This window comes from Betta splendens, chromosome 16 (assembly GCF_900634795.4).
Source record: "Betta splendens chromosome 16, fBetSpl5.4, whole genome shotgun sequence".
Lineage (NCBI taxonomy): Eukaryota > Metazoa > Chordata > Actinopteri > Anabantiformes > Osphronemidae > Betta > Betta splendens.
The window spans coordinates 5,861,032-5,883,091 of record NC_040896.2 but is presented as its reverse complement, the minus strand read 5'-3'; the positions used below and the strand labels follow the sequence as shown (position 1 = coordinate 5,883,091).

At 56.2% G+C, this 22,060-nt stretch overlaps 1 protein-coding gene across 1 annotated transcript in view; it reads right to left on the bottom strand.

Moving 5' to 3' along the window:
• The window catches only part of thbs3a (thrombospondin 3a), a 25,280-nt gene extending 3,220 nt beyond the window's left edge, over window positions 1-22,060 (bottom strand). Inside the window, exons 1-23 of the mRNA XM_029128567.3 lie at window positions 21,756-22,060; window positions 20,856-21,062; window positions 20,252-20,505; window positions 20,046-20,148; window positions 19,942-19,968; window positions 19,788-19,870; window positions 6,297-6,348; window positions 6,068-6,216; window positions 5,837-5,974; window positions 5,626-5,700; window positions 5,331-5,483; window positions 5,143-5,253; window positions 4,950-5,057; window positions 4,721-4,880; window positions 4,511-4,629; window positions 4,384-4,436; window positions 4,075-4,256; window positions 3,819-3,997; window positions 3,500-3,548; window positions 3,210-3,406; window positions 2,943-3,115; window positions 774-913; window positions 1-583 (exon numbers count right to left, since the gene is read on the bottom strand). The exon at window positions 1-583 is cut by the window's left edge and continues 2,369 nt beyond it. Coding sequence (XP_028984400.1) covers window positions 522-583; window positions 774-913; window positions 2,943-3,115; window positions 3,210-3,406; window positions 3,500-3,548; window positions 3,819-3,997; window positions 4,075-4,256; window positions 4,384-4,436; window positions 4,511-4,629; window positions 4,721-4,880; window positions 4,950-5,057; window positions 5,143-5,253; window positions 5,331-5,483; window positions 5,626-5,700; window positions 5,837-5,974; window positions 6,068-6,216; window positions 6,297-6,348; window positions 19,788-19,870; window positions 19,942-19,968; window positions 20,046-20,148; window positions 20,252-20,505; window positions 20,856-21,062; window positions 21,756-21,837 — 2,856 coding nt within the window. The 5' untranslated portion in view covers window positions 21,838-22,060 and the 3' untranslated portion in view covers window positions 1-521. The remainder of the gene's footprint in view (window positions 584-773; window positions 914-2,942; window positions 3,116-3,209; window positions 3,407-3,499; window positions 3,549-3,818; window positions 3,998-4,074; window positions 4,257-4,383; window positions 4,437-4,510; window positions 4,630-4,720; window positions 4,881-4,949; window positions 5,058-5,142; window positions 5,254-5,330; window positions 5,484-5,625; window positions 5,701-5,836; window positions 5,975-6,067; window positions 6,217-6,296; window positions 6,349-19,787; window positions 19,871-19,941; window positions 19,969-20,045; window positions 20,149-20,251; window positions 20,506-20,855; window positions 21,063-21,755) is intronic.

Below are 22,060 nucleotides of genomic sequence, written 5' to 3'. Positions count from 1 at the left end.
GTTTATACCAAACACACCAGTAAAAGGCTTTTCTCCAGAAGGTCCAGTTCTATCAAACAACCTACAGAAAACCTGAAAAGCAAAGTGGGGTCGGGTCGGTACCAAGCGGAGGAAAGTGCTGTGGACGCTGGATGTCTCCCAACTTGTTGCAGACACTTCATCCCAAAGGCTTCCTCGCCTCGGACTGACAGCTGCTTCAGGTTTTTGACCTGTTTCAGGATCACTGAGGACAGAACCCAGCTGAGAAGTGGTACTCCTCCTGCTGAAGTGTGATCTTTGATGTTCAGGCTGAGTTTGTTCTTTTATTCCCAACCAGTCAGTTGGGCCCAAAATAACCTTTTAGAACAAACGTCTGGTTCTGCTCCATTGGTTCATACAGCACAGAGTGTGTTTCTACTTACAGTATTATTCTGAGAACATTGTGCCTCCAGGGTTCTGACACATTTTACTGTGACAGTTCTGGCTGGGTTCTGTTGTGTACAGTGTGTGTGTGTGTGTGTGTGTGAGCCCATCAGCACATCTCAGACACGAATGTGCATCAGGACTTGTTTCCGATGAGACTGGAAGTCGAGTGGCACCGTGTCTGAAACAACAACAACACTTCGTCATCAGTGGGTCCAGAGTGTGAACGGACTCCATGATGGCACCGTTATGTTTGCTGTGTTCCAATAGGATCCTGAGGCTAATTAACGTGTCAAAAAACAGACTGCATGCAGTCCTTTTTGACATCAGGTTAAAACACAAGCTTTAGTTAGGGTTTGGGGTTCTGGTACCGTTACATCTGTAGCGCAGGTTGGACCAGATGATGTTCTCCTGGGAGAAGCAGAAGACACCGAGTCTGCCGCCTCGCATCGTACTGTCAATCACAACATCAGAATCTGCCACCAGGTCCATGCCCTCAAACAGCTTCACCCTGAAACAGAGAGCAGAAGAGCCTGAGGTCAGTGATCCAGGTACAACCAGCAGGTCATGGACATGTCGCGGGCCATGAAGCCCAAACAGAACCATTCACACTGTGGTTCAGACATACAACGGCTCCCGGGACCCACAGCTATCAGCGGTGCTGGTCACCTTATATATGAAGCAGAGCCACGTGATGTGGAAACTAAACAAGCCCTAACGTGACATCATCGCTACTGTTATGACCAATAGGAGAACCAGGTCCTTCCCAGGTGGCGTCGCTGTAGAACCTGAACCAAGTCCTTCCACTGTCTCAGCACAGTGTGACCGCCAAGGTTTCTAATGCTTTGCAGAACGTCTCCATCTGATTTGCATATCAACGGCTGCCCGGGCAGATTCTTGCCAGGGTATTGGTCACCATGGAGATGAATACAATAGAGTAACAGGGGTCCCCGGGGCCACAAAGAAGATTCAGAGGGAGAAGAATGTAGGGAAAGAAAAGAGAGTGACAACAAGAGACCCAGCCTGAGAAACGGGCTGCAGCAGTGGGAGTACAGAACACTGCTGAACTATCAGTGCCGCCAAGTGGAAACGAGTCCTGAAGTGGATTCAGTCCCGCTGCAGAGTCAGTCCCGCTGCAGGAGTCGGTTCTGCAGCGGTTTCATTCCTGCAGCAGAATCAGTGCAGAGTCAGTTCTGCTGCAAAGTCAGTGCTGAGTCGTTTCTGCTGCGGTTTCAGTTCTGCAGCAGAGTCAGTGCAGAGTCGGTCCTGCAGCAGAGTCAGTTCTGCAGCAGAGTCGGTTCTGCAGCAAAGTCGGTGAGGAGTCGGTTCTGCAACGGTTTCATTCCTGCAGCACAGTCAGTGCAGAGTCGGTTCTGCAGCAGAGTCAGTGCAGAGTCGCTCCTGCAGCAGAATCGGTCCTGCAGCAGAGTCAGTTCTGCAGCAAAGTCAGTGAGGAGTCGGTTCTGCAGCGGTTTCAGTCCTGCAGCAGAGTCGGATCTGCTTCAGAGTCAGTGCAGTTGGTTCTGCAGCAAAGTGGGTGAGGAGTCAGTCCTGCAGCAGAGTCAGTGCAGAGTCGGTTCTGCAGCGGAGCCAGTGCAGAGTCGGTTCTGCAGCGGTTTTAGTCATGTAGCAGAGTCAATGCAGAGTCGGTTCTGCAGCAGAGCCAGTTCTGCAGCAAAGTCAGTGAGGAGTCGGTTCTGCAGCGGTTTCAGTCCTGCAGCAGAGTGGGATCTGCTTCAGAGTCAGTGCAGTTGGTTCTGCAGCAAAGTGGGTGAGGAGTCAGTCCTGCAGCAGAGTCAGTGCAGAGTCGGTTCTGCAGCGGTTTTAGTCATGTAGCAGAGTCAATGCAGAGTCGGTTCTGCAGCAGAGCCAGTGCAGAGTCGGTTCTGCAGCGGTTTCAGTCATGTAGCAGAGTCAATGCAGAGTCGGTTCTGCAGCGGAGCCGGTGCAGAGTCGGTTCTGCAGCGGTTTCAGTCCTGCAGCAGATGCAGTGCAGAGTCAGTTCTGCTGCAGAGTCAGTGCAGAGTCTGTTCTGCAGCGGTTTCAGTTCTGCAGCAGAGTCTGCAGGTCCTGATGTCTCCGTGTCGGTTCTGCTGCAGTCGGCGCAGAGTCGGTTCTGCAGCAGAGTCGGTTCTGCAGCAGTTTCATTCATGCAGCAGAGTTAGTGCAGAGTCAGTCCTGCAGCAGAATCGAATCTACAGCAGAGTCAGTTCTGCAGCAAAGTCAGTGAGGAGTGTGTTCTAAAAGCGGTTTCAGTCCTGCAGCAGAGTCAGTTCTGCAGCAGAGTCAGTGCAGAGTCGGTTCTGCAGCGGAGCCGGTGCAGAGTCGGTTCTCCTTCAGAGTCAGTGCAGAGTCGGTTCTGTAGCGGTTTCAGTCCTGCAGCGGAGCCGGTGCAGAGTCGGTTCTGTAGCGGTTTCAGTCCTGTAGCAGAGTCAGTGCAGAGTCGGTTCTGCAGCGGTTTGAGTCCTGCAGCAGAGTCTGCAGGTCCCGATGTCTCTGTGGTGCAGAGTCGGTCCTGCGATCAGCAGACATGGTCCTACCTGATGTAGCCAACCTGAGGTCTGTGGCTCAGTTGCCAGCGGTACGAGGTTCTGTCCTTCCAGCCCACGTTCCTAGGGTCCTTCCACAGCAGCTTCACCTCCCCGGGAGTATCTCCAGTGTGCCACAGTGCGTTCCTCAGGAACTGTCCCGGTCCAGTGCGAGACTTCACGGCCTGCAGGACAGATGGCTCAGTGTTATTCAGCACTGCAAGGAGGACGAGAGGTAAAGGTCCTGTGAAGCAGTCCAGAACCCTGGGCAGCAGAAACCTTGAGCTGCAGGGCGGGCTGGGCCATGGCTCTAAAGGGCACTGACTGCCAGTAGGTCTGCTCCGTCTGTTTCCACATCACCGCGTAGAAGCTGGACGAGTCCTGGTAACCGAAGATGAACCCAGCATAGTCATCGTCCGTCACCGTGTTGACGTGAAACGTTCCCTCAAAGTCGACACCATTAAACGCCGTGTACCCTGCGGACACAGGTGAGGATGGGTAAAGTCTGGGTCCAGAACTGGGACCGCTTTGTACTGGATCAATGAAGAGCAGGCGGTAAGAATACGAACCCACAGCCAGACCCGGATCACTGTTCATCGTTTGAACGATCTCCATCCCCTGAGAATAACACAGAGGCTTCTTTACACAAACTGGACCTTACTGCACCGACCCAAGCACCAGACGCCACAGAAGGTTCTGACCCTCAACTTCATCCTGTAGTTGAATATTTCTATTCGCGGTCGTCTACAGTTATGATGTTGATTCTCCTACATTTGGACATTTGAATGTCTGACAACTTCACTCAATGAGAGTGAAAAATACTCTCATCATTTAGCTGCTCCAGAACCAACAGAACCACACCGTGCTGGAAGGAACAAGAAGAGCCACCTGATTAAGAACCACCCAGTTTGGGTCGATCTGGGCGTCGCCCTCCGGGTCCAGGATCACCGTCTGATAAGCTCTGAAGTCGGTCAGAGTCACCTCAGCGCTCTCTGGACACACGTCGATCAAATCCATCACAGCATCGTTATCGAAGTCGTTCTCGCAGACGTCTCCGACTCCGTTCACTGAGGACAGAGACGAGGCAGTGAGACGAGGACCGGACCGAGGCTGCTGCTCTGTGCTGGTCGTTCTGCTCCGTTACCGTCTGAGTCTTTCTGGTTGGGGTTGACGATGAGGCGACAGTTGTCGTAGTCGTCCAGGATCCCGTCGTTGTCGTCGTCGTGGTCGCAGTCGTCTCCGAGGCCGTCGTTGTCGGAGTCCAGCTGTGAGCTGTTGGGGACGTCCGGACAGTTGTCTCTGCCGTCCTGGTGACCGTCCCCGTCCCTGCAGGCAAACGCACGGTCAAACTGTACTTGGACCTGGTCTGAGGTTCAGGCTGCATCAAGCAGACGATTAGTTCAGGGTCGCGTCGAAAATCGAATCTAGAGCCTCGGTGCCGAGATGGACCTACGTGTCCTGGTTGGTGTCGCAAACGTCTCCTACCAGGTCGTTGTCGACGTCGGTCTGAGGGAGAGAGAGGCAGAGCGTGAGGTCATGTGACCGCGGCGTCTCAGCCGGACCGCGGCCGCGACTGCTACCTGCATGGGGTTGCTGAGTTCAGGACAGCTGTCGCAGGCGTCTCCAACTCCGTCTCGGTCTCTGTCTGTCTGCATGGGGTTGGGAACCTTGGGGCAGTTATCTAGAACGTTGGGGATGCCTGAACGCAGCACACACACACACACACACACACACACACCAGAGTAACCATCGCTGCCGAGCTCGGCCGCTCGCGGGCCAACGCGCCTCACCGTCGCCGTCGATGTCCTGGTCGCAGGCGTCTCCCTGTCCGTTGCTGTCCGTGTCCCTCTGCTCGCTGTTGGGGACGTTGGGACAGTTATCGCAGGCGTCGCCGAAGGAGTCGCTGTCCGAGTTCTGCTGGTCTTTGTTAGGAACCAGGCGGCAGTTGTCCTGAAGAACAGGGACACGCGCTCAGACGGCCGGAGCGGCTGCGTTCTCAAACACTCCACGGAGTCTCACCTCCACGTTCTTGATGCCGTCTCCGTCGGCGTCCTCGTCGCACTGATCCCCGACCCCGTCGTTGTCGGCGTCCTCCTGGCCGGAGTTTGGAGTGAACACACAGTTGTCCTGCACACAGACCACCACCAAGCACCATGAACAGAGGGGGGAGGTCCACGGCAACGACGCCTGGGAGGACGGAGCCCAGTCTCACCTGTTTACAGTGTCTGTGGTTGTCCACGCACGGCAGCGAGCGGTCTGGGTACCCGTCTATGTCCGTGTCCACTCCACAGGTGTGGCCGTTGCCTGCCCAGCCAACGTTGCACTGCAACACGGTGAACGGTGAAGTTGTGGAGCTGCACCACGCACTTACAGCCAACGTCAGACAGAGCAGCCGCTCACCCTGCAGGTCACCTCCCCGCTCCTCTCCATGACGCAGTGGGCGTTGGTGTCACAGGGGTTAAAGGTCAATGCAGCACATGACTTCCTGGCAAAGCAACCAGACGTCTGGTTACCAAGGAAACCAGGTTTGCAGCCACCACACCTGTACGAACCCTGAGGTAAAGACAGAGAGCAGTGTTACATGTGTTCAGCAGGGGGCGCCACAGAGTGCACGCTAAAATGCTGTTAGCCTCTGGACCCTTTTGTTCTGATGAGGGGGTACCCCCCACACACCGGTTCTGAACTCTGAACTCACCACGGTGTTGATACAGACAGAGTTTGATACACAGGCGTCTGGAAGATCCACACACTCGTCAATGTCTGCGCAGTCCTGAGACACACACACACACACATGAGCCGAGGCACGAGCCGGACCAGAACCCTCTATCAGAGTCTTGTGATCCTGGTTCTGACTCAGTCCACTTCCACATGTTCTGTGAGGTTATTTTCCAATGTGAGCGTGAGACCTGCTTATGCGTCTTGGCGTAGTCCAGTCCAGTTCCAGCCAGTGGCGCCCCCCACAGGCCTGGAGGACAGGCCTGACAGCGGAAGCCCCCCACGGTGTTGACACAGGCCTCAGGGGAGAAACAAGGCTGCAGCTGACACTGCAGGAGGAGGAGGAGGAGGAGGAGGAGGAGGACGAGGAGCACCAGTCAGTCCAGGCCGCCCTCTGTGTGCGTCTAGCGTGGTTCACTTACCTCGTCCATGTCCTCACAGTGCGTCCCGTTCCCGCTGGTTCCGGGGGGACAGGGTCCACAGCTGAAGCCTGGGTACTGGAGACTGTCCACACAGCTCACTCCTCTGTAGCAGGGGTTGGGGGAGCAGCGCGAGCGCGGCTCGTGAAAACCTGCACACAGAGAAGGACTCGGTTCCACCGGCTCCTCCCACAGCCGCAGATACAGGGCGGCAGACGAGCCACGGACTCACCACAAACCTGGCACTCCAGGATGGTGTTCCTGATCAGGGACATCTCCTTGACCTGCGACCAGACCATGTTAGACAGTCTCAGCAGCTGCTCTGACGCCCTGCCTCACGCTTTCTCTGCCTCACGCTTTCTCTGCCTCACGCTTTCTCTGCCTCACCCGTTCTCTGCCTCACCCATTCTCTGCCTCACCCATTCTCCGATATCAAGCTTTCTATGCCTCACCCGTTCTCTGCCTCACCCGTTCTCTGTAGCCTTGCCTCACCCATTCTCTGCCTCACCCATTCTCCGATGTCAAGCTTTCTATGCCTCACCAGTTCTCTGCCTCACCCGTTCTCTGTAGCCTTGCCTCACCCATTCTCTGCCTCACCCATTCTCCGATGTCAAGCTTTCTATGCCTCACCAGTTCTCTGCCTCACCCATTCTCCGATGTCAAGCTTTCTATGCCTCACCAGTTCTCTGCCTCACCCGTTCTGAGCCTCACCCGTTCTCTGTAGCCTTGCCTCACCCGTTCTCTGCCTCACCCGTTCTCTGCCTCACGCTTTCTCTGCCTCACCCGTTCTCTGCCTCACGCTTTCTCTGCCTCACGCTTTCTCTGCCTCACGCTTTCTCTGCCTCACGCTTTCTCTGCCTCACCCATTCTCTGCCTCACCCATTCTCCGATATCAAGCTTTCTATGCCTCACCCGTTCTCTGCCTCACCCGTTCTTTGTAGCCTTGCCTCACCCATTCTCTGCCTCACCCATTCTCCGATGTCAAGCTTTCTATGCCTCACCAGTTCTCTGCCTCACCCGTTCTCTGTAGCCTTGCCTCACCCATTCTCTGCCTCACCCATTCTCCGATGTCAAGCTTTCTATGCCTCACCAGTTCTCTGCCTCACCCATTCTCCGATGTCAAGCTTTCTATGCCTCACCAGTTCTCTGCCTCACCCGTTCTGAGCCTCACCTGTTCTCCGATGTCAAGCTTTCTATGCCTCACCAATTCTCTGCCTCACCCGTTTTCTGTAGCCCTGCCTCACCCGTTCTCTGCCTCACCCATTCTCTGTAGCCTTGCCTCACCCGTTCTCTGCCTCACTCGTTCTCTGCCTCACCCATTCTCTGAAGCCCTGCCTCACCCGTTCTCTGCCTCACCCGTTCTCTGTAGCCTTGCCTCACCCGTTCTCTGCCTCACCCGTTCTCTGCCTCACCCATTCTCTGAAGCCCTGCCTCACCCGTTCTCTGCCTCACCTGTTCTCCGATGTCAAGCTTTCTATGCCTCACCAGTTCTCTGCCTCACCCGTTCTCTGTAGCCCTGCCTCACCCGTTCTCTGCCTCACCCGTTCTCTGTAGCCTTGCCTCACCCGTTCTCTGCCTCACCCGTTCTCTGCCTCACCCATTCTCTGAAGCCCTGCCTCACCCGTTCTCTGCCTCACCCGTTCTCTGCCTCACCCATTCTCTGAAGCCCTGCCTCACCCGTTCTCTGCCTCACCTGTTCTCCGATGTCAAGCTTCCTATGCCTCACCAGTTCTCTGCCTCACCCGTTCTCTGCCTCACCCGTTCTCTGCCTCACCCGTTCTTTGTAGCCTTGCCTCACCCATTCTCTGCCTCACCCATTCTCCGATGTCAAGCTTTCTATGCCTCACCAGTTCTCTGCCTCACCCGTTCTCTGTAGCCTTGCCTCACCCATTCTCTGCCTCACCCATTCTCCGATGTCAAGCTTTCTATGCCTCACCAGTTCTCTGCCTCACCCATTCTCCGATGTCAAGCTTTCTATGCCTCACCAGTTCTCTGCCTCACCCGTTCTGAGCCTCACCTGTTCTCCGATGTCAAGCTTTCTATGCCTCACCAATTCTCTGCCTCACCCGTTTTCTGTAGCCCTGCCTCACCCGTTCTCTGCCTCACCCATTCTCTGTAGCCTTGCCTCACCCGTTCTCTGCCTCACTCGTTCTCTGCCTCACCCATTCTCTGAAGCCCTGCCTCACCCGTTCTCTGCCTCACCCGTTCTCTGTAGCCTTGCCTCACCCGTTCTCTGCCTCACCCGTTCTCTGCCTCACCCATTCTCTGAAGCCCTGCCTCACCCGTTCTCTGCCTCACCTGTTCTCCGATGTCAAGCTTTCTATGCCTCACCAGTTCTCTGCCTCACCCGTTCTCTGTAGCCCTGCCTCACCCGTTCTCTGCCTCACCCGTTCTCTGTAGCCTTGCCTCACCCGTTCTCTGCCTCACCCGTTCTCTGCCTCACCCATTCTCTGAAGCCCTGCCTCACCCGTTCTCTGCCTCACCCGTTCTCTGCCTCACCCATTCTCTGAAGCCCTGCCTCACCCGTTCTCTGCCTCACCTGTTCTCCGATGTCAAGCTTCCTATGCCTCACCAGTTCTCTGCCTCACCCGTTCTCTGCCTCACCCGTTCTCTGCCTCACCCATTCTCTGAAGCCCTGCCTCACCCGTTCTCTGCCTCACCTGTTCTCCGATGTCAAGCTTTCTATGCCTCACCAATTCTCTGCCTCACCCGTTCTCTGTAGCCCTGCCTCACCCGTTCTCTGCCTCACCCGTTCTCTGCCTCACCCATTCTCTGAAGCCCTGCCTCACCCGTTCTCTGCCTCACCCATTCTCTGAAGCCCTGCCTCACCCGTTCTCTGCCTCACCTGTTCTCCGATGTCAAGCTTTCTATGCTTTCTAAGCTATGCTTTCTAAGCTTTCTGACATCACCCGTTCTCTGCCTCACCCGTTCTCTGCCTCACGCTTTCTCTGCCTCACCCGTTCTCTGCCTAACGCTTTCTCTGCCTCACCCGTTCTCTGCCTCACCCGTTCTCCGATGTCAAGCTTTCTATGCCTCACCAGTTCTCTGCCTCACCCGTTCTCTGCCTCACCCGTTCTCTGCCTCACCCGTTCTCCGATGTCAAGCTTTTTATGCCTCACCAGTTCTCTGCCTCACCTGTTCTCTGCCTCACCCGTTCTCTGACATCACCTGTTCTCTGCCTCACCCGTTCTCTGTAGCCCTGTCTCACCCGTTCTCTGCCTCACCCGTTCTCTGTAGCCTTGCCTCACCCGTTCTCTGCCTCACCCGTTCTCTGTCTCACCAGTTTTCAGACGCCCTGCCTCACCCGTTCTCTGACATCATGCTTTCTCTGCCTCAGCCATTCTGACTCACCCGTTCTCTGCCTCAACCGTTCTCTGCCTTACCCGTTCTCTGCCTCACCCGTTCTCTGATGTCCTGTCTAACCCATTCTCTCATGTCCTGTCTAACCCGTTCTCTCATGTCCTGCCTCACCCGTTCTCTGATGTCCTGCCTCACCCGTTCTCTGCCTCACCTGTTCTCTGACATCCTGTCTCACCTGTTCTCTGACGTCCTGTCTAACCCGTTCTCTGACGTCCTGCCTCACCCGTTCTCTGACGTCCTGCCTCACCCGTTCTCTGACGTCACCCGTTCTCTGCCTCAACCGTTCTCTGATGTCCTGCCTCAACCGTTCTCTGATGTCCTGCCTCACCCATTCTCTGTCTCACCCGTTCTCTGACGTCCTGTCTAACCCGTTCTCTCATGTCCTGTCTCACCCGTTCTCTGCCTCACCCGTTATCTGCCTCACCCATTCTCTCATGTCCTGCCTCACCCGTTTTCTGCCTCACCCGTTATCTGCCTCACCCATTCTCTCATGTCCTGCCTCACCCGTTTTCTGACGCCCTGCCTCACCCGTTCTCTGACATCACGCTTTCTCTGCTTCACCCGTTCTCTGCTTCACCCGTTCTCTGCCTCACCCGTTCTCTGCCTCACGCTTTCTCTGCCTCACCCGTTCTCTGCCTCACGCTTTCTCTGCCTCACCCGTTCTCTGCCTCACCCGTTCTCTGTCTTACCCGTTCTCTGACGTCCTGTCTAACCCGTTCTCTCATGTCCTGCCCCACCCGTTCTCTGACGTCCTCCCTCACCTGTTCTCCGCCGTCCTGCCTCACCCATTCTCTGACGGCCTGCCTCACCCGTTCTCTCATGTCCTGTCTAACCCGTTCTCTTATGTCCTGCCTCACCCGTTCTCTGCCTCACCCGTTCTCTGATGTCTTGCTTCACCCGTTCTCTGATGTCCTGTCTAACCCGTTCTCTTATGTCCTGCCTCACCCGTTCTGATGTCCTGCCTCACTCGTTCTGATGTCCTGCCTCACCAGTTCTCTGATGTCCTACGTCACCCGTTCTCTGCCTCACCCGTTCTCTGCCTCACCTGTTCTCTGACGTCCTGTCTCACCTGTTCTCTGACGTCCTGTCTCACCCGATCTCTCCCTCACCCGTTCTCTGCCTCACCCGTTCTCTGCCTCACCCGTTCTCTGTCTCACCAGTTTTCTGACGCCCTGCCTCACCCGTTCTCTGACATCACGCTTTCTCTGCCTCAGCCATTCTGACTCACCCGTTCTCTGCCTCACCTGTTCTCTGCCTCACCCGTTCTCTGTCTCACCAGTTTTCTGACGCCCTGCCTCACCCGTTCTCTGACATCACGCTTTCTCTGCCTCAGCCATTCTGACTCACCCGTTCTCTGCCTCACCCGTTCTCTCCCTCACCTGTTCTCTGACGTCCTGTCTCACCCGTTCTCTCCCTCACCCGTTCTCTGCCTCACCCGTTCTCCTTCTCACCAGTTTTCTGACGCCCTGCCTCACCCGTTCTCTGACATCACGCTTTCTCTGCCTCAGCCATTCTGACTCACCCGTTCTCTGCCTCACCCGTTCTCTGCCTTACCTGTTCTCTGCCTCACCCGTTCTCTGATGTCCTGTCTAACCCATTCTCTCATGTCCTGTCTAACCCGTTCTCTCATGTCCTGCCTCACCCGTTCTCTGATGTCCTGCCTCACCCGTTCTCTGCCTCACCTGTTCTCTGACATCCTGTCTCATTTGTTCTCTACCTCACCCGTTCTCTGCCTCAACCGTTCTCTGATGTCCTGCCTCACCCGTTCTCTGATGTCCTGCCTCACCCGTTCTCTCCCTCACCCGTTCTGACGTCCTGCCTCACCTGTTCTTTGTCTCACCCGTTCTCTGTCTCACTCGTTATCTGACGTCCTGCCTCACCCGTTCTCTGACGTCCTGCCTCACCCGTTCTCTGACGTCACCCGTTCTCTGCCTCAACCGTTCTCTGATGTCCTGCCTCACCCGTTCTCTGATGTCCTACCTCACCCGTTCTCTCATGTCCTGCCTCACCCGTTCTCTGCCTCACCCATTCTCTGCCGTCCTGCCTCACCCATTCTCTGACGGCCTGCCTCACCCATTTTCTCATGTCCTGTCTAACCCGTTCTCTCATGTCCTGTGTCACCCGTTCTCTGCCTCACCCGTTATCTGCCTCACCCACTCTCTGATGTCCTGCCTCACCCGTTTTCTGACGCCCTGCCTCACCCGTTCTCTGACATCACGCTTTCTCTGCCTCACCCGTTCTCTGACCCACCCATTCTCTGCTTCACCCGTTCTCTGCCTCACCCGTTCTCTGTCTCACCTGTTCTCTGACGTCCTGTCTCACCCGTTCTCTGCCTCACCCGTTCTCTGCCTCACCCGTTCTCTGCCTCACCCGTTCTCCTATGTCCTGCCTCACCCGTTCTCTGTTGTCCTGCCTCACCCGTTCTCTGATGTCCTACGTCACCCGTTCTCTGCCTCACCCGTTCTCTGCCTCACCTGTTCTCTGATGTCCTGTCTCACCCGTTCTCTCATGTCCTGCTTCACTCGTTCTCTGCCTCACCCGTTCTCTGCCTCACCTGTTCTCTGACGTCCTGTCTCACCCGTTCTCTGCCTCACCCGTTCTCTGCCTCACCCGTTCTCTGCCTCAACTGTTCTCTGATGTCCTGTCTCAACCGTTCTCTCATGTCCTGCTTCACTCGTTCTCTGCCTCACCCGTTCTCTGCCTCACCTGTTCTCTGACGTCCTGTCTCACCCGTTCTCTGCCTCACCCGTTCTCTGACGTCCTGTCTCACCCGTTCTCTGCCTCACCCGTTCTCTGCCTCACCTGTTCTCTGACGTCCTGTCTCACCCGTTCTCTGCCTCACCCGTTCTCTGCCTCACCCGTTCTCTGCCTCACCCGTTCTGACGTCCTGCCTCACCTGTTCTCTGTCTCACCCGTTCTCTGTCTCACCCATTCTCTGATGTCCTGCCTCACTCGTTCTCTGCCGTCCTGCCTCACCGGTTCTCTGCCTCACCCGTTCTCTACCTCACCCGTTCTCTGCCCTACCCGTTCTCTAACGTCATGCCTCACCCGTTCTCTAATGTCCTGCCTCACCTGTTCTCTGCCTCACCAGTTCTCTGATGTCCTGCCCCACCCGTTCTCTGTCTCATCCGTTCTCTGATGTCCTACCTCACCCGTTCTCTGCCTCACCCGTTCTCTGATGTCCTACCTCACCCGTTCTCTGCCTCACCCGTTCTCTGCCTCACCTGTTCTCTGATGTCCTGTCTCACCCGTTCTCTCATGTCCTGCTTCACCCGTTCTCTGCCTCACCCGTTCTCTGCCTCAACCGTTCTCTGATGTCCTGCCTCACCCGTTCTCTGATGTCCTACCTCACCCGTTCTCTGCCTCACCCGTTCTCTGCCTCACCCGTTCTCTGATGTCCTGTCTAACCCGTTCTCTGTCTCACCCGTTCTCTGACGTCCTGTCTAACCCTTTCTCTCATGTCCTGCTTCACCCGTTCTCTGCCTCACCCGTTCTCTGACGTCCTGCCTCACCCATTCTCTGACGTCACCCCTCACCTGTTCTCTGTCTCACCCGTTCTCTGTCTCACTCGTTCTCTGACGTCCTGCCTCACCCGTTCTCTCCCTCACCCGTTCTCTGCCTCACCCGTTCTCTGACGTCCTGCCTCACCCATTCTCTGACGTCACCCGTTCTGACGTCCTGCCTCACCTGTTCTCTGTCTCACCCGTTCTCTGTCTCACCCATTCTCTGATGTCCTGCCTCACTCGTTCTCTGCCGTCCTGCCTCACCGGTTCTCTGCCTCACCCGTTTTCTACCTCACCCGTTCTCTGCCCTACCCGTTCTCTAACGTCATGCCTCACCCGTTCTCTAATGTCCTGCCTCACCCGTTCTCTGCCTCACCAGTTCTCTGATGTCCTGCCCCACCCGTTCTCTGTCTCATCCGTTCTCTGATGTCCTACCTCACCCGTTCTCTGCCTCACCCGTTCTCTGCCTCACCTGTTCTCTGATGTCCTGTCTCACCCGTTCTCTCATGTCCTGCTTCACTCGTTCTCTGCCTCACCCGTTCTCTGCCTCACCTGTTCTCTGACGTCCTGTCTCACCCGTTCTCTGCCTCACCCGTTCTCTGCCTCACCCGTTCTCTGCCTCACCTGTTCTCTGACGTCCTGTCTCACCCGTTCTCTGCCTCACCCGTTCTCTGTCTCACTCGTTCTCTGATGTCCTGCCTCACTCGTTCTCTGCCGTCCTGCCTCACCGGTTCTCTGCCTCACCCGTTCTCTACCTCACCCGTTCTCTGCCCTACCCGTTCTCTAATGTCCTGCCTCACCCGTTCTCTGCCTCACCAGTTCTCTGATGTCCTGCCCCACCCGTTCTCTGTCTCACCCGTTCTTTGATGTCCTACCTCACCCGTTCTCTGCCTCACCTGTTCTCTGATGTCCTGTCTCACCCGTTCTCTCATGTCCTGCTTCACTCGTTCTCTGCCTCACCCGTTCTCTGCCTCACCTGTTCTTTGACGTCCTGTCTCACCCGTTCTCTGCCTCACCCGTTCTCTGCCTCACCCGTTCTCTGCCTCACCCGTTCTCTGATGTCCTACCTCACCCGTTCTCTGCCTCACCCGTTCTCTGCCTCACCTGTTCTCTGACGTCCTGTCTCACCCGTTCTCTGCCTCACCCGTTCTCTGCCTCACCCGTTCTCTGCCTCAACTGTTCTCTGATGTCCTGTCTCAACCGTTCTCTCATGTCCTGCTTCACTCGTTCTCTGCCTCACCCGTTCTCTGCCTCACCTGTTCTCTGACGTCCTGTCTCACCCGTTCTCTGCCTCACCCGTTCTCTGATGTCCTGTCTAACCCGTTCTCTGTCTCACCCGTTCTCTGACGTCCTGTCTAACCCTTTCTCTCATGTCCTGCTTCACTCGTTCTCTGCCTCACCCGTTCTCTGCCTCACCTGTTCTCTGACGTCCTGTCTCACCCGTTCTCTGCCTCACCCGTTCTCTGCCTCACCCGTTCTCTGCCTCAACTGTTCTCTGATGTCCTGTCTCAACCGTTCTCTCATGTCCTGCTTCACTCGTTCTCTGCCTCACCCGTTCTCTGCCTCACCTGTTCTCTGACGTCCTGTCTCACCCGTTCTCTGCCTCACCCGTTCTCTGATGTCCTGTCTAACCCGTTCTCTGTCTCACCCGTTCTCTGACGTCCTGTCTAACCCTTTCTCTCATGTCCTGCTTCACCCGTTCTCTGCCTCACCCGTTCTCTGCCGTCCTGCCTCACCCATTCTCTGACGTCACCCCTCACCTGTTCTCTGTCTCACCCGTTCTCTGTCTCACTCGTTCTCTGACGTCCTGCCTCACCCGTTCTCTCCCTCACCCGTTCTCTGCCTCACCCGTTCTCTGACGTCCTGCCTCACCCATTCTCTGACGTCACCCGTTCTGACGTCCTGCCTCACCTGTTCTCTGTCTCACCCGTTCTCTGTCTCACCCATTCTCTGATGTCCTGCCTCACTCGTTCTCTGCCGTCCTGCCTCACCGGTTCTCTGCCTCACCCGTTTTCTACCTCACCCGTTCTCTGCCCTACCCGTTCTCTAACGTCATGCCTCACCCGTTCTCTAATGTCCTGCCTCACCCGTTCTCTGCCTCACCAGTTCTCTGATGTCCTGCCCCACCCGTTCTCTGTCTCATCCGTTCTCTGATGTCCTACCTCACCCGTTCTCTGCCTCACCCGTTCTCTGCCTCACCTGTTCTCTGATGTCCTGTCTCACCCGTTCTCTCATGTCCTGCTTCACTCGTTCTCTGCCTCACCCGTTCTCTGCCTCACCTGTTCTCTGACGTCCTGTCTCACCCGTTCTCTGCCTCACCCGTTCTCTGCCTCACCCGTTCTCTGCCTCACCTGTTCTCTGACGTCCTGTCTCACCCGTTCTCTGCCTCACCCGTTCTCTGTCTCACTCGTTCTCTGATGTCCTGCCTCACTCGTTCTCTGCCGTCCTGCCTCACCGGTTCTCTGCCTCACCCGTTCTCTACCTCACCCGTTCTCTGCCCTACCCGTTCTCTAATGTCCTGCCTCACCCATTCTCTGCCTCACCAGTTCTCTGATGTCCTGCCCCACCCGTTCTCTGTCTCACCCGTTCTTTGATGTCCTACCTCACCCGTTCTCTGCCTCACCTGTTCTCTGATGTCCTGTCTCACCCGTTCTCTCATGTCCTGCTTCACTCGTTCTCTGCCTCACCCGTTCTCTGCCTCACCTGTTCTTTGACGTCCTGTCTCACCCGTTCTCTGCCTCACCCGTTCTCTGCCTCACCCGTTCTCTGCCTCACCCGTTCTCTGATGTCCTACCTCACCCGTTCTCTGCCTCACCCGTTCTCTGCCTCACCTGTTCTCTGACGTCCTGTCTCACCCGTTCTCTGCCTCACCCGTTCTCTGCCTCACCCGTTCTCTGCCTCAACTGTTCTCTGATGTCCTGTCTCAACCGTTCTCTCATGTCCTGCTTCACTCGTTCTCTGCCTCACCCGTTCTGTGCCTCACCTGTTCTCTGACGTCCTGTCTCACCCGTTCTCTGCCTCACCCGTTCTCTGCCTCAACTGTTCTCTGATGTCCTGTCTCAACCGTTCTCTCATGTCCTGCTTCACTCGTTCTCTGCCTTACCCGTTCTCTGCCTCACCTGTTCTCTGACGTCCTGTCTCACCCGTTCTCTGCCTCACCCGTTCTCTGCCTCACCCGTTCTCTGCCTCAACTGTTCTCTGATGTCCTGTCTCAAACGTTCTCTCATGTCCTGCTTCACTCGTTCTCTGCCTCACCCGTTCTCTGCCTCACCTGTTCTCTGACGTCCTGTCTCACCCGTTCTCTGCCTCACCCGTTCTCTGACGTCCTGTCTCACCCGTTCTCTGCCTCACCCGTTCTCTGCCTCACCTGTTCTCTGACGTCCTGTCTCACCCGTTCTCTGCCTCACCCGTTCTCTGCCTCACCCGTTCTCTGCCTCACCCGTTCTCTGACGTCCTGTCTCACCCGTTCTCTGCCTCACCCGTTCTCTGTCTCACTCGTTCTCTGATGTCCTGCCTCACTCGTTCTCTGCCGTCCTGCCTCACCGGTTCTCTGCCTCACCCGTTCTCTACCTCACCCGTTCTCTGCCCTACCCGTTCTCTAACGTCCTGCCTCACCCGTTCTCTAATGTCCTGCCTCACCCGTTCTCTGCCTCACCAGTTCTCTGATGTCCTGCCCCACCCGTTCTCTGTCTCACCCGTTCTCTGATGTCCTACCTCACCCGTTCTCTGCCTCACCCGTTCTCTGCCTCACCTGTTGTCTGATGTCCTGTCTCACCCGTTCTCTCATGTCCTGCTTCACCCGTTCTCTGCCTCACCCGTTCTCTGCCTCAACCGTTCTCTGATGTCCTGCCTCACCCATTCTCTGATGTCCTACCTCACCCGTTCTCTGCCTCACCCGTTCTCTGCCTCACCCGTTCTCTGATGTCCTGTCTAACCCGTTCTCTGTCTCACCCGTTCTCTGACGTCCTGTCTAACCCTTTCTCTCATGTCCTGCTTCACCCGTTCTCTGCCTCACCCGTTCTCTGACGTCCTGCCTCACCCATTCTCTGACGTCACCCCTCACCTGTTCTCTGTCTCACCCGTTCTCTGTCTCACTCGTTCTCTGACGTCCTGCCTCACCCGTTCTCTCCCTCACCCGTTCTCTGCCTCACCCGTTCTCTGACGTCCTGCCTCACCCATTCTCTGACGTCACCCGTTCTGACGTCCTGCCTCACCTGTTCTGTCTCACCCGTTCTCTGTCTCACCCATTCTCTGATGTCCTGCCTCACTCGTTCTCTGCCGTCCTGCCTCACCGGTTCTCTGCCTCACCCGTTCTCTACCTCACCCGTTCTCTGCCCTACCCGTTCTCTAACGTCATGCCTCACCCGTTCTCTAATGTCCTGCCTCACCCGTTCTCTGCCTCACCAGTTCTCTGATGTCCTGCCCCACCCGTTCTCTGTCTCATCCGTTCTCTGATGTCCTACCTCACCCGTTCTCTGCCTCACCCGTTCTCTGCCTCACCTGTTCTCTGATGTCCTGTCTCACCCGTTCTCTCATGTCCTGCTTCACTCGTTCTCACCCAGGCTCACCCGTTCTCTACCTCACCCGTTCTCTGCCTCACCCGTTCTCTGCCTCACCTGTTCTCTGATGTCCTGTCTCACCCGTTCTCTCATGTCCTGCTTCACTCGTTCTCTGCCTCACCCGTTCTCTGCCTCACCTGTTCTCTGACGTCCTGTCTCACCCGTTCTCTGCCTCACCCGTTCTCTGCCTCACCCGTTCTCTGCCTCACCTGTTCTCTGACGTCCTGTCTCACCCGTTCTCTGCCTCACCCGTTCTCTGTCTCACTCGTTCTCTGATGTCCTGCCTCACTCGTTCTCTGCCGTCCTGCCTCACCGGTTCTCTGCCTCACCCGTTCTCTACCTCACCCGTTCTCTGCCCTACCCGTTCTCTAATGTCCTGCCTCACCCGTTCTCTGCCTCACCAGTTCTCTGATGTCCTGCCCCACCCGTTCTCTGTCTCACCCGTTCTCTGATGTCCTACCTCACCCGTTCTCTGCCTCACCTGTTCTCTGATGTCCTGTCTCACCCGTTCTTTCATGTCCTGCTTCACTCGTTCTCTGCCTCACCCGTTCTCTGCCTCACCTGTTCTTTGACGTCCTGTCTCACCCGTTCTCTGCCTCACCCGTTCTCTGCCTCACCCGTTCTCTGATGTCCTACCTCACCCGTTCTCTGCCTCACCAGTTCTCTGATGTCCTGCCCCACCCGTTCTCTGTCTCATCCGTTCTCTGATGTCCTACCTCACCCGTTCTCTGCCTCACCCGTTCTCTGCCTCACCTGTTCTCTGATGTCCTGTCTCACCCGTTCTCTCATGTCCTGCTTCACTCGTTCTCACCCAGGCTCACCCGTTCTCTACCTCACCCGTTCTCTGCCTCACCCGTTCTCTGCCTCACCTGTTCTCTGATGTCCTGTCTCACCCGTTCTCTCATGTCCTGCTTCACTCGTTCTCTGCCTCACCCGTTCTCTGCCTCACCTGTTCTCTGACGTCCTGTCTCACCCGTTCTCTGCCTCACCCGTTCTCTGCCTCACCCGTTCTCTGCCTCACCTGTTCTCTGACGTCCTGTCTCACCCGTTCTCTGCCTCACCCGTTCTCTGTCTCACTCGTTCTCTGATGTCCTGCCTCACTCGTTCTCTGCCGTCCTGCCTCACCGGTTCTCTGCCTCACCCGTTCTCTACCTCACCCGTTCTCTGCCCTACCCGTTCTCTAATGTCCTGCCTCACCCGTTCTCTGCCTCACCAGTTCTCTGATGTCCTGCCCCACCCGTTCTCTGTCTCACCCGTTCTCTGATGTCCTACCTCACCCGTTCTCTGCCTCACCTGTTCTCTGATGTCCTGTCTCACCCGTCCTTTCATGTCCTGCTTCACTCGTTCTCTGCCTCACCCGTTCTCTGCCTCACCTGTTCTTTGACGTCCTGTCTCACCCGTTCTCTGCCTCACCCGTTCTCTGCCTCACCCGTTCTCTGATGTCCTACCTCACCCGTTCTCTGCCTCACCCGTTCTCTGCCTCACCCGTTCTCTGATGTCCTGTCTCACCCGTTCTCTCATGTCCTGCTTCACTCGTTCTCTGCCTCACCCGTTCTCTGCCTCACCTGTTCTCTGACGTCCTGTCTCACCCGTTCTCTGCCTCACCCGTTCTCTGCCTCACCCGTTCTCTGCCTCACCCGTTCTCTGCCTCACCTGTTCTCTGACGTCCTGTCTCACCCGTTCTCTGCCTCACCCGTTCTCTGCCTCACCCATTCTCTGACGTCCTGTCTCACCCGTTCTCTGCCTCACCCGTTCTCTGTCTCACTCGTTCTCTGATGTCCTGCCTCACCCGTTCTCTACCTCACCCGTTCTCTGCCCTACCTGTTCTCTAACGTCCTGCCTCACCCGTTCTCTAATGTCCTGCCTCACCCGTTCTCTGCCTCACCAGTTCTCTGATGTCCTGCCCCACCCGTTCTCTGTCTCACCCGTTCTCTGATGTCCTACCTCACCCGTTCTCTGCCTCACCCGTTCTCTGCCTCACCTGTTCTTTGACGTCCTGTCTCACCCGTTCTCTGCCTCACCCGTTCTCTGCCTCACCCGTTCTCTGCCTCACCTGTTCTCTGATGTCCTGTCTCAACCGTTCTCTCATGTCCTGCTTCACTCGTTCTCTGCCTCACCCGTTCTCTGCCTCACCTGTTCTCTGACGTCCTGTCTCACCCGTTCTCTGCCTCACCCGTTCTCTGCCTCACCTGTTCTTTGACGTCCTGTCTCACCCGTTCTCTGCCTCACCCGTTCTCTGCCTCACCCGTTCTCTGACGTCCTGTCTCACCCGTTCTCTGCCTCACCCGTTCTCTGCCTCACCTGTTCTCTGATGTCCTGTCGCAGTTCTCCCAGGATCTGATTGAAGATGATGAGCTGACCAATCAGAGCCTTCGTGTGCTCACCTGTCAGAAACAGGCGAGAGTCAGTGACCTTATTGATCAGTTTGACAACAGTTATTGTGAAGTGAACTCACCCAGGATGGAGTTCAGGTCACTGCTCACTGAAAAACATCAAATGTCAGAATACCACGACCAGCCCTGTCCGTCGCTGCTGCGTGGACTCACACGTGCCGTTTACCTGAGCCGTGGGCTGAGGAGTCTCCCTGGAACGGACAGTGGGTCAGAGCTCCAGCTTCAGCAACGCTGCCCCCTAGAGCCAGTCGCAGGGACTGCACCGCCCCCTGACAGACACACAGCAGAGTCCATCAACACAACAGCGGCCCGTCGCTCGCTCTGGGTCCAGATGGGTCCAGATGGGTCCAGATGGGACGCGAGGCTGCTGACCTGCAGCCGCATGTAGGCCTTCTGTCCGTGCCGGACCTCCACCAGCTCCGCCTCCCGGGGCAGCGGCACCAGCGGCGGCAGCCCCTGGCTGGAGTCGGCCGGTCTGCAGTCCACGTACAGCTCGGCGCTCACGCTGCCGCGCTGCAGGCCTCCGAGCCGCAGGATCAGCGAGTGCGCGCGTCCGTCGGCCAGCTGGGCGCTCTGCAGGTTCACCGTGTGCAGCTTCCCGTCAGCGCGGACGTAACGGACCAGGACTGAGGGCGAGAGCAGCCGTCAGAGCGCGTGGGTTCTGCTCAGAACACCGTGGGACCCGTCCAGGTTCCCGGCCCGACCCGTCCAGGTTCCCCACCCTGAGCGCGTCCGTGGGGCTTCTTCTACTGCTGCTCACTCTTATACGGAATATAAAGAGTCCTGAGACGACGTCTGGTCTGATATGAGGAGCTCATTGGAACCTCAACCTGTTTAAGAAGCCTCTGAGGCGCTCTCACCTTTCTGGGGCATTGACACTCGTTCAGGTTCCACCATAATTACCTCCTACTGGTGTTTCCACTACGTTTACGTGTGCAGTAAAACACACCCGTCCATGTGTCTCATGTGCACCAACCTTTGCTCATCTTCCCCATGACCGCGAGCTCCAGGTACTTCCGGTTGTCCTGTTTGCTGTAGACGCCCAGCAGGACGCCGCCGAGCTTGGCCGGCAGCCGGAACGTCGACACCACGTAGACGTCACTGAGCGAACTCAGAGCGGACGACAGCGTTTGTACCGCCGACGCGGTCTGCTTCGAATCCTGGAGCCCCAGCACGTCAATCACTGCGGAGGAAGAGGAGGAGGAGGAGGAAGAGCAGCGCAACCGGACTGTTTACAGACCGCGATTAATCAGATAAAAAGAACTGTTAGCGGCAGCTTTAAAGTTCTCTTTAAATGGATGAAAGTCTTTAATTCTTACGTCTATTGGATAAAGATCATTATTTAAATGTACGGAGCTCAGTCGATTCACTGATACTAGGACTGAACTGGCATGAAATTTAATTCAAGACCAAAAGTTATTTACCACAAAACAAAAGTTCAACTCTTTTCTAAAGCCACGGGGTTGTGAAGCAGCAGCTGGTACCAGGTCCGGGTCGAGGCTCTGGTTTCACACCCAGTCATGACACGTTCACGGTCCTTCCAGCTCTAACTCGGAACCTTATCGGTTTAATAGTCGTTTTCTGCCGCCGTAACGCTTTTCTAAAGCTATATTTAAAACGTAAATGATGATCAAATCTGTACCAGCTACTTACTACGTTTTCTTATAATATCGAGAAGAGTGTCCCGCTACGCTTTCATACTTTTACTATTAGTATTGGACTCGTACCGTCCAGAACCATCTTCATATACAAATGCATCCATGTGACTAACGCGGTGCAATAAAAGCTACGGTGAAGTCCAGTCAGGTCCAACAGAACAGCTGCTGACGTTACAAAAACACTCCGTTACGTTATTGCTGCTTTTGTGGTTCGGTACCTTGAACGTCCGGTTCGTTGGAGAAGCCCGCCGCTAGCTGGGCACAGATGATTGACAGCAGAACCCTGACGGCCCGACCCATGTCTGCAACAACAGAATCAGGACCAAGACCTTCAAAACTGGCAAAAAGCAGCAAATGACGGAGACCCGGGTCCAAAGCGAAGCCAGCTCCCGGAGCCGTAGCAGGAGCCTCAGAACCGAGACCACAGTTGGACCCGCGGAGCGAACCGACGGAGCGAACCGACGGAGCGACGGGAGGAGAAACTAACCGTTATTCCGCGCGCACAGCTGGAAACTACTGCTGC